This window comes from Protopterus annectens, chromosome 10.part0 (genome assembly GCF_019279795.1).
Source record: "Protopterus annectens isolate FY-2018-M chromosome 10.part0, PAN1.0, whole genome shotgun sequence".
NCBI lineage: Eukaryota > Metazoa > Chordata > Ceratodontiformes > Protopteridae > Protopterus > Protopterus annectens.
The window spans coordinates 201,108,896-201,119,564 of record NC_056744.1 but is presented as its reverse complement, the minus strand read 5'-3'; the positions used below and the strand labels follow the sequence as shown (position 1 = coordinate 201,119,564).

Below are 10,669 nucleotides of genomic sequence, written 5' to 3'. Positions count from 1 at the left end.
CAAGCTGTGTGGCAGTCTTTGCAAGGAATTTTCTTTCCACACAGTTTTCTTTTCTCTTGGACATTGACAATTTCAGTTTTCTCACAAAAATCAGATGAAATCTCATTGACCAAAAGATTAAACAAGTCAACTGTCAAACCACAGAAGATGCAGAGACTACAAGAGTCTGACAGAAATCTTCAACAGCAAGAAAGTTCTGAATTTTGCCATGCTTACATCTAAATTTATACCAGCATGCCCTCAAACGTCCTCAGACATATGGTGTGCATGGATGGTGCCCAAAAGCTTTCATATACCAGAGATATATCCAGCCCTTGGCAGGATACATCCATACAGCTAAATGCTAGTGTAACAGTCATGAATTGTAAAACATACATACTTTGCAGAAGTTTTACCTTCTATCTTATTGAACGGTACTGACAATTCAAAGTGTGCATGCGTAATACAACCAATGCTGCTGGTATGGACCAATAACAACCACACAAAACAAGACCACGCATAAGAATGAATATTGTGAGCCTCAGCTGCCATGCTGTGGTCTCATCATTATACTAAGCTTAAATATTACTCCATAGTATATGCCCATTAATCTGCTGACAGTATTCTCTAAAAGTGAATTTAGAGTTGTCCCAATGTCCTGGATTGCTCACATATCATAAAAATTCTTTGCTACTTTAAATCCATTCTAAATAGTCCACTGCAGTCTCATAGAACAAAGAGGATAAATACAGCATTATAACAAACATGTTTTATTATAACATTTGGTAAAACAAAGAATATGAACATTTTGCATAGATTATTTAAAGTCCTGTAAAGTCTCAGCATTCATTTTGTCATACTAGAAAGCCAGCTCAGTGTGAAAAGAGATGTTGTAGGAGCTTCATCTTCTTGTGACACTAACTGTTTAAACAAAGATCCTGGCTTGACATTCTCTGTTGGCTGGGAAACATGGGGTACAACAACCTGCAGAAGAGCCACATAAATTTATGTTAGTCAAACTGTGAGAAACAATCAGAAAAATACATTTTTTTTACAAGATCATAGATAACTTCACAAAATAATAAAGAATTCAATGTACTACATGGTATCTTCCATCCCTATGCTACCTTTATTTGAAGATGTCTAAGCACAATGTACTTTGAACAACTCTCTGGGTGAAATTCATTAAGGTACCGCAAATTACAACTTTTTCCTTGACTCAGCAATCACCTTTACATAGTGCTGCATGGTCCTTTAACATGAAGACATGCAGCATCCCAAAGGCTGGTCCAGCAGCCATGCTGAATGCTAATGAGGTATTCTAGGGGGGGAGAGACTTATGCTAATTGGCCATGTGCTCTCTCTCTCTCTCAGCTATATAAATCACATTCATCTCCACCAAGTTGTGGTATTGAACACAACCAACATGAATATAGTGAAAGGGGATGCACTAGACACCAGGGAATACTTTTGTAAAGTGCCGTAATGGCACCAATGGTAGTACAGGAATCGGGGTGGAGGGATGGAATAGAAACAAGGGATGATGCTCTAAAGTGTCGCAATAGTACCAACATCATAACAGGGTTCAGGGGGTAGGGGGATGCACCAGACATCAGGCATGACTCTTCTAAAGTGCCATAATGGCGTTGACATTGTAACTGGGATTGGGCAGTGGGGAGATACAGCAGACCACCAGGATCTAATAAATATGTGCCGTAATGGCACTGAAGTAGTTTGGGGTGGGGAAACTACAAGAGGGCAGAGAAAGTAGGTACAGGGACTGTGGTGTGTGTGTGTGTACTTGTGTATGAAACAGTGACTGGGGGGGATGCCACTGCCTAAATGAGCAGAAGGTTACTACTGTGATGTGCAGATCAGTCATGACATGCATGTTATGGTAATAACTGTGATTCAAGAAACATGTAAATTAGCCGATAATGAGATGTAACCTCACTGCGACCAATGTGTTTTAAATAGCAAATGGCCATCTTGTGGTGGAAGGGCATTTCTACTATGCACTTTAATGAATTTCTGGGTGTGTGTTCCTTTTCTTACATAAAGATACACTTTGCTTCAACTTACAAAGCTACAATGTCTTTATGCACCTCCATCAAAATCATACCTCTTTTACAGACTACAGCCTAGCTGTTTTTAGTACAAAACCATACTACTTCTATTCTGTTCAGAGACAGACTTTCTGACTTTACATACACATTAAAGGTGTACAGAGTGAATATCATCATCACCAGCCCCCTTTTTCTCATTTTTTCTACATGGGGTTGGGGTATCATGTTAACCGTCGCCAACTCTCTTGATTCAGTACCACACTCCTGCCTGACAGTCGCAAATCTTCTATCACACAATCCATCCACCTCTTTGCTGGACATCCTCACTTCCTCTTACCTTCTTCCTGTATGTCCCAAATCTTCCTCACCAGATTGTCTTCTGTTTTTCTGCATGTGTCCAAACCACTGCAATCTGTTCTCTTTGATCTTTTCTGCAATTGGATCTACTTTGGCTCCTGCTCTTATGTCCTCATTTCTTTGACTGTCCCAGTGTACATCCTACCACCCTTCTCAGACACTTCATTTCCATCTCCTCTAGCGTCTTCAACTGTTGTGCCTTTTCTGCCCAGGTTTCTGTACCATACAGCAGTACTGGTCAAACCACTGTCTTGTATACCTTACTTTTCAGTTTCTTTGGCATTCTTCTGTCACAGACTACACCTGACACTCTATGCCACTTATCTGCAGCCTCTCTGATTCTAGATTTGACCTTTTCATTCAGACTTCCCTTCTCCTCAAACTCCCCTCCCAGATACTTGAAACTGTTTACCTGTTCCACTACCTTCCCTATTATCTCTATTCTCAGCTTCTTCTGATTTCCCCAATTTGCTGCCATTACCACATTCTTATCTGTGCTTATTTTCATCCCATGTACTTTCAGTTTTGCATTCCATTCTCCTATTCTTTGCTGAAGTTCTTGCTCACAGTTTGCCTGTAATGCCACATCATCTGTATACAGCAACTCTGTTGATCTCTCCCCACCGACCTGTTTGGTACTGTAGTCCATCTCCAATATGAACAGCAGTGGTCTCAGAGCTGAAACCTGGTGTACACCCACTTCCACTGGGAACACCACTGTGAGGACAAACACTGTTCGTACTTGAGTCAGTGGATCCTTGTACACAGCCTGCATTAATTCTACCAATGTTTCTGGGACTTCAAACCACAGCAGTACTGCCCAGATCAGCTTTCTTGGGACCTTGTCATATGCTTTCTCCAAGTCTAGGGATGCCCAGCTGGGCTCTCTCCTCATCTCTAGCTTCTTCTCAAGTATCTGTCTCACTGCAAACTTCGGGTCAATTGTGCTGCATCGTGATCTGAATCCAACCTGCTCATCTCGTACCACATATTCTACTCTGCATATCCTTTCATCAATCACCCTCTCCAGAACGTTCATGCAATGTGAAAAGAGTTTGATACCTCTGTACTGCCCACAGTGGTGGATGTCCTCTTTGTTATTGTACACTGGCATGAGTGTGCTTATTCTCCAGTCATCTGGGATATGCCTCTCTCCCCACAATACTATGAGTACCCTCAGGAGCCACTTCTCCCCTATCTCACCCAGCATATTTATCATATCTGCTGTGAACTCATCTCAGCCTGCTGCTTTCCTTGACTTCATTTTCCGTAGTGCTGTTCTTATTTCTTCTAGGGTGGGCTCCTCCTCTTCTCTTGTCGTAGGCTATTTCTGGGGTAATACAGTTTCTGTGGGGTTTTCTTCATTCAGAAGCTGCTGGAAATATTCCTTCCATCTGCCTTTGATGTCCTTTGGACTAGTGAGCAGGTTATTCCTGGCATCTCTTATAAAGGGTGTTTTTTTTTTTATCTTTCTGTCTTTGCCTTGCAACCTGATACAGTTTCTTTGTGCCATCTACTGAGTTACTTTCCAGAAGCTGGTAGAATGCATCTGATGCCCTATTCTTTGCTATTGCAAGTTCTTTCTTAGCTTCTTTGTTAGCCACCCAGTAGTCCTACCTAGCTTGGTCAGTCTTTCTATCTCCTCCTTCTTCATGCACTCCTTCTTTCTTTTGATGACTTCCTGGACTTCTGCATTCCACCACCAGCTTTCCTTATGTACCTTATTTCCATTCCTGGCTCGGACACATATTTTTTCTGTAATTGTAACATATGCTGTTTTTAGGTGCTGCCACCTGTGTACAGAGTGAAATTTCCAATAAACGTTAACTGTCTGCATTAAACTATTAAACTTAGTAACACAAGAGGAAAAATTACTGGGATGAAAAGGAAAAGAGCAAGTGGAAATCGCACACAATTATGATACATTAATTTGGAAGTAACAGACATACCTGTGGAAGCATGGAGGTGTTTAGGTTAAATGGCAGTGAAGTTTTTAACCAGATTGTTTAATGAAATCTTGGAAAGTGAGAGGATGCCTGAGGAATGGAGAAAAAGTGTTTTGGTACTGATTTTTAAGAATAAGGGTGATGTGCAGAACTGTAGTAACTACAGGGGGATTAAATTGATCAGTCACAGCATGAAGTTATGGGACAGAGTAGTGGAAGCTAGGGTAAGAAGGGATGTGATGATTAGTGAACAGCAGTATGGTTTCATGCCGGGAAAGAGCACTACAGATGCGATGTTTGCTCTGAGAGTGTTGGTGGAGAAGTACAGAGAATGTCAGAAGGAGTTGCATTGTGTTTTTGTAGACTTGGAGAAAGCATATGACAGGGTGCCTAGACAGGAGTTGTGGTATTGTATGAGGAAGTCAGGAGTGTCAGAGAAGTATGTAAGAGTGGTACAGGATATGTACGAGGGTAGTGTGACAGCGGTGAGGTCTGCGGTGGGAGTGACGGATGCGTTTGAGGTGGGGCTACATCAAGGATCAGCTCTGAGCCCTTTCTTATTTGCAATGGTGATGGACAGGTTGACAGACGAGATCAGAAAGGAGTCCCCATGGACTATGACGTTTGCAGATGACATTGTGATCTGTAGTGAGAGTAGGGAAAGTACAGTTTTGTACCCACCATAAATGTAGATGTCCGACAGGCATGCATCTGCAGTCCTTACAAAGGGTTGTCCTGTCGTCAGGCAGCCCTTCGGTCGGCCGGATTCCAAAGTCTGGGTCTGGCCTCGGCTGGTGTCGCACTTCACCCGACGTCATAGCTGCAGTTCTTCGGGTATAAAGGCATCAGCCGACGCCATTTTCCTCAGTGTTTCTTGCTCCAGATGCCAGGTGCCCTCTAGGAAGGCTAAATTTGGATGAATGCAAATGGTTCCAAATAGTAGAGAGCACACAAAAAATAAGCATGTATGTACATATATACAAACAAATACACCATAACAGATTCCCCCAGCTAGCTACAAGATGGGCAAATACCCTAGGAGTACCACAGAGGGGAAGGAGGGTGGGTAATCCTGACTGCAGATGCATGCCTATCGGACATCTACATTTATGGTAGGTACAAAACTGTACTATGTCCTTCAAGGATGCATCTGCAGTCCTTACAAATGGGTAGAATACCATAGCCAAACTGGGGGAGGAGGAGAAATAAGATTATGGTGTAGTTAAGATCCCTTGCAAAACAGCAGTGGCAAAACCTGCTCGGGATCTGGAGTATAAAGGTAAATTATAATGCTTGGCAAATGTATGCACGGAGCTCCAAGTAGCAGCCTCTAAAATGTCTTTGGTAGCCACTCCTCGTAAGAAAGCTGTGGTAGTGGCTGTAGCCCTTGTAGAGTGAGGCCTGATGTTTTCTGGAGTTTTCTTCCCATGGTAGGAGTAACAAAATCTAATGCAATTTCCTATCCACTTAGAGATGGTCTGTTTCGAAATTGCTTTTCCTTCCTTTCCTGTTGCATATGCTACCAGTAGCTGGTCAGTTTTTCTATTGCTCATGGTCCTGTCCAGGTAGTAACGTAATTGTCTATGTACATCCAAGGTATGCAGCATTCTTTCTCCCCTGTTCTGTGGGTTGGGGAAGAATGTAGGTAGGTGGATAGCTTGATTTAAAGATACCCTGGAGACCACCTTTGGCATAAAAGTAGGATTAGTTCTCATGGACACTATCTTGATGGAAGATCAGGAAGGGCTGTACTGCCATTAATGGCTGTAGCTCAGATACCCTTCTTGCTGAAGTGATTGCAAGCAGGAAAGCAGTTTTCCATGATAAGTACTGTAATTCTGCTGTTGCTGCTGGCTCGAAAGGAGGGAGTGTCAACTTTTCTAGCACAAAGTTCAAGTCCCATGCTGGCAATGGTGGCTTCCTAGGTGGCTTTACATTCTTAATCCCTCTCAGAAACTGCCTGAGCAGAGGATGTGAGAAGACTGGAGGATCCAAGTTGTATTCTGCTGAAATAGCTGATGCATGAATCTTAATGGAAGAATAGGACAGGCCGTTGTGGAAGAGCTCTGCCAAGTATTCTAGGATGTTAGCTATGTTTGCCAGTGACACATTCTCTCCTTTTGCAGTACTCCAAATGAGATATCTTTTCCATTTTGCTGAATATTTTTTTCTTGTTGAGGGTCTGTGAGCCTCCATGATAATGTCCTTAACCCTTTGAGATAAATCTGGGTTATTTGGTCTTATGCAATGTTCCAGGCAGCCAGCTGCAGTGTTTTCAGGTTTGGATGCAGGGTTTTGAAGTTGTTCTGTGTTAACAGCAAGGGAACTAGGGGTAGAGGCCATATTTGTTCCCGAGACATACTCCTCAGTAATGGGTACCAATGTTGCCTTGGAAAGTCTGGAGCTATCAGGATGATCCTTGGACAGTCTTCTTTGATCTTCAATAGCACCTTGTGCATCAAAGGAAGAGGTGGGAATGCATATGCTGTCAGGTTTTCCCAACTGAAAGATAGGGAGTCCACTTTCCAAGCAAGTGGGTGGTACGTCCTTGTGCAAAATTTTTTCAGTTGGTGATTGTGTGGGGATGCAAATAAGTCTATTTCTGGTAGTCCCCATTTCCCTGTAATGGTTTTGAAGATGTCCGGATGCAGCATCCATTCGTGGGCATCCGTGGTAGTTCTGCTTAGGATGTCTGCTAGTATATTTTCTTTTCCTGGCACAAAAGTGCTTGTAGCTGAATGTTGAAGCTCAGTGCCATATTCCAGAGGTCCATTGCCATCCGGCAAAGAGGGTATGAATGTGTGCCTCCCTGTTTGTTGATGTACCACATAACTGTGGTGTTGTCCGTCCTTATCAGCAGTTGACCCTGTCGAAGAAATGGTCTGAATGCCTGAATTGCCAGTTTTACTGCCAGCATTTCCTTTTGATTTATGTGTAGGTGCAGCTGGTCTTGAGTCCATAAGCCTTGTATGCACTTGTCCAGCATGTGTGCCCCCCAACCGAGGTCTGAGGCATCTGTTGTGATGGTCTGGCTTGGTTGAGTGCTGTGGAAGGGCAGTCCCTTGTTTGATTGACAGGCCTGAGCCGACCATTGGAATTCTTGTTTCAGGCATGGAATTATTGTAATTTGGGTTTCTAGGCTGTGCTTGTGCTGAGACCATAAATTCCTTAGGTACCACTGTAACTTTCTCATATGAAGTCTGGCATGTGGAATCAATATTATGCAGGATGCCATGTAACCGAGAGCTTGCAGGACTTTTCTTGCTGTTAGCTGGTTTTGCTTTGTTAATGCCATGAAGTACAAAGGGAGTTGCTCCTGTTTTTCTACTGTCAGGAAAGCCATTTGTTTTGATGTGTCCAGATCTGCACCCAAGAAGGTTATCCTTTGGGATGGTATCAGCCTTGACTTTTTTATATTGACTGTGTATCCCAGGGCTTGTAGTAGATGAATGACCCTTTCCAAATCTTTTGTTAATTTGTTTTTGTTGTCCGCTTGTAACAGGCAGTCGTCCAGGTAAGGGTAAATTTGAATTCCCTGAAGCCTGCAATGAGCAATTACTGATGCCAGGCATTTCGTGAATACTCTGGGCAGTAGATAAGCCAAAGGGCAATGCTGAGAATTGATAATGCTCTGATCCTGCAAGAAATCTGAGGTATCTTCTGCAATTTGGTCATATGGGGACGTGCAGGTATGCCTCCTTGAGATCTAGAGTTACCAGCCAAGACTCCTTGCCCAGCATGGGAAGAAGCTGCTGTAGGGTCAGCATTTTGAATTTTGGAACAATGAGGTATGTGTTTAAAGCGGACAGGTCGAGAATAGGTCTCCATTGGTTTTCTTTTCTTGGTACCAGGAAGAGTCTGGAGTAAAATCCTTGCCCTTGTTCCATAGATGGTACCCTTTCTATAGCTCTCATCCTTAGTAAGTGAGTTATTTGTTCTAGAGCTTCTTTCTTCTGATTTGGAGGTAGGTTTGGCATTCCTCTCTTCCTTGGCAGAGTATGGAAGTGAAACCTGTAACCTTGGTCTATTGTCTGTAAAATCCATTTGTCTCCTGTGATGTAATGCCAGTTTACTGAAAATAAGGCTAGCTTCCCGCCTAGGGGTGCCTCTAGTTGTTCCCTGGTAGGCGGTGCCAGAGCCAAGTCACTGTGATTGTCCTGTGGAGGTGGTGGTGGCTGGATCTGTGGCTGTACCTCGCTGGTTGTTAGCCTGCCACTGACGTCCCCTGTAGGCACCTCTGGATTGACCCCTGCCTCTTGAGCCTATTCCTGCCTCTCGGAGCTCTGGAGGAGTCTGGAAAGGACCAATTTTTGGAAGGCCAGTTCCTGCTAAACCTTGGAGGCTGGACCTGTAAGAAATCCTTGACTGGACAGATTTTGCTTTCTCTTCCACCTTCTTCAGCACCTGCTGCGCAGGGGAGCCAAACAAATTGAGCTTATCCATAGGAGCATCTAGGAGCTTTGATTTAACATGGTCTGGTAAGGACTGCTCTTTTAACTATGCATGTCTTCTGATCACTGTGCCAGTCATGGCTGATCTAAAGGAAGCCTCCAGTGCATCATAGCCGCATTTTAAGGAATGATTACTGACCTGTTGAATGTTATGTACCATTTCCTGTACAGATTTTTTGTCTAATGGTTCATCCGAGGACAGTTTTTTAGTTAATTGGTCTAACATAAATTCCTGATACTGCATCATGTGGAATTGACAGTTCAAGGCCCTAGCTGAAAGAGTAGCAGAAGTGTAAACTTTTTTACCCCATCTCTCTAAGGACCTAGATTCCCTTTCAGAGGGGAGGGGTTTTTTGGTAGAAGTAGCTGCTACAGCCTTGGGTCCCTGGGAGATAGTTTCGGGATCTGCAATAGGGGCCTTATACAAATGATAATGAGTGTCCGGAACCCTGTAGTACCTATCGGGCTTAGCAGGGGCCGGAGGAAGAGAATCAGGAGCAGTATAAGCATCATTAAAAGCATCATCCACAACAGTAAGTACTGGAGGAATGGCTAAAGGCCTATGTTGTGGCAAATGCAGAAAGGTTCTAAGCCTTTTCCTAGAGTCTGAAAAATCCTGGCCCTGCCATTGAAATTGTTCCCTCATAGCATGCAAGGTTTCCCCAAAGAAAATTCCTCAGGCGGAGAGGCAGAAGGAATGGACTCTTCTGCATCAGAGTCCTCATAAGGAGAAAAGGGGCCCTCTGGAGGGTTTGAATTATCTGATTCATCAGAGGAGCCATCTGAAGAAACTGGCTCAGGGGGCTCTACTCTAGTCCTCTTCTCTGGAGGTGGGTGAGAGGCCCTGTCTGGATGTGGTTGGGATCCCCGGATCAAAGAAATGAGATCCTCTGCAAGACTAAGCATTTGTGAACTAGAGCTAGGCCTGTGAGAGAGGGTCTTAGCAGGTACAGATTTGGTAGATTTTGCTGCTTTCGCCCTGGCAAAGGCCTTAATCGACATGGATGCAGGAGGCCTAGCAGCTCCACGTGCAGGGGTAGAAATATCCAAAGGGATAGTATCAGATAAATCCTGTGAACCTGCAAGAGCAGGTGGGATTTCAGTAGCAGATTCAGCCAGGCTGGAGGAGGCCTCGGTAAGTGGCAAGCTTTCGGCCGGAGGAAGAACCGTGGACTCGGTTTCAGCCGAAACCGAGACACTCGCGGTTGGCTTAACCGCGGTTTCGGCCGAAACCGCGGACCGCGAGTGTCGGTCCTTTTCCTTGCGCTTTTTAGAAATTTGTGTAGTCGGAGTATCCGACGGCATAATGTAAGCAAAATCGGAGCCGAAAAACTCTTCAGCAAATTCCGACCGATGTCTAAGCGTCCGTCGGTTGAAAGAAGCACAGGCTAGACAAGCTGCTACGTCGTGGTCTGGGCCTAAGCAAGGTAAGCAGTAAGAGTGGAAATCTTTGTGAGGTATTTGTTTCCCACAAGTTAAACAGTTATTCACTTTTTCTGACATCGGCTGAGGCAAGAAAGAGTCCCCAACGGGGTACTTAGCTTTTTAGAAGTCTTCGGTACTTTGTAGTAGTAATCTCTGGTTCTGACCGACCGGCACTTGCGAACAGCTTCTGCTTGGCCACGCGCAAGAAAGACTGAGGAAAATGGCGTCGGCTGATGCCTTTATACCCGAAGAACTGCAGCTATGATGTCGGGTGAAGTGCGACACCAGCCGAGGCCAGACCCAGACTTTGGAATCCGGCCGACCGAAGGGCTGCCTGACGACAGGACAACCCTTTGTAAGGACTGCAGATGCATCCTTGAAGGACATCAGGTGGAGGAGACCCTGGAGAGATGGAGATATGCTCTAGAGAGAAGAGGAATGAAGG

General features: G+C 44.3%; 1 protein-coding gene across 2 annotated transcripts in view; it reads right to left on the bottom strand.

Moving 5' to 3' along the window:
• Positions 1-733: 733 nt before the first annotated feature.
• COG1 (component of oligomeric golgi complex 1) overlaps positions 734-10,669 on the bottom strand; it is an 829,165-nt gene continuing 819,229 nt past the window's right edge. Inside the window, exon 14 of one of the 2 annotated variants that reach the window (XM_044085137.1) lies at positions 734-963. In XM_044085137.1, coding sequence (XP_043941072.1) covers positions 826-963 — 138 coding nt within the window. In that variant the 3' untranslated portion in view covers positions 734-825. The remainder of the gene's footprint in view (positions 964-10,669) is intronic. The other variant, XM_044085139.1, reaches the window with a different exon arrangement.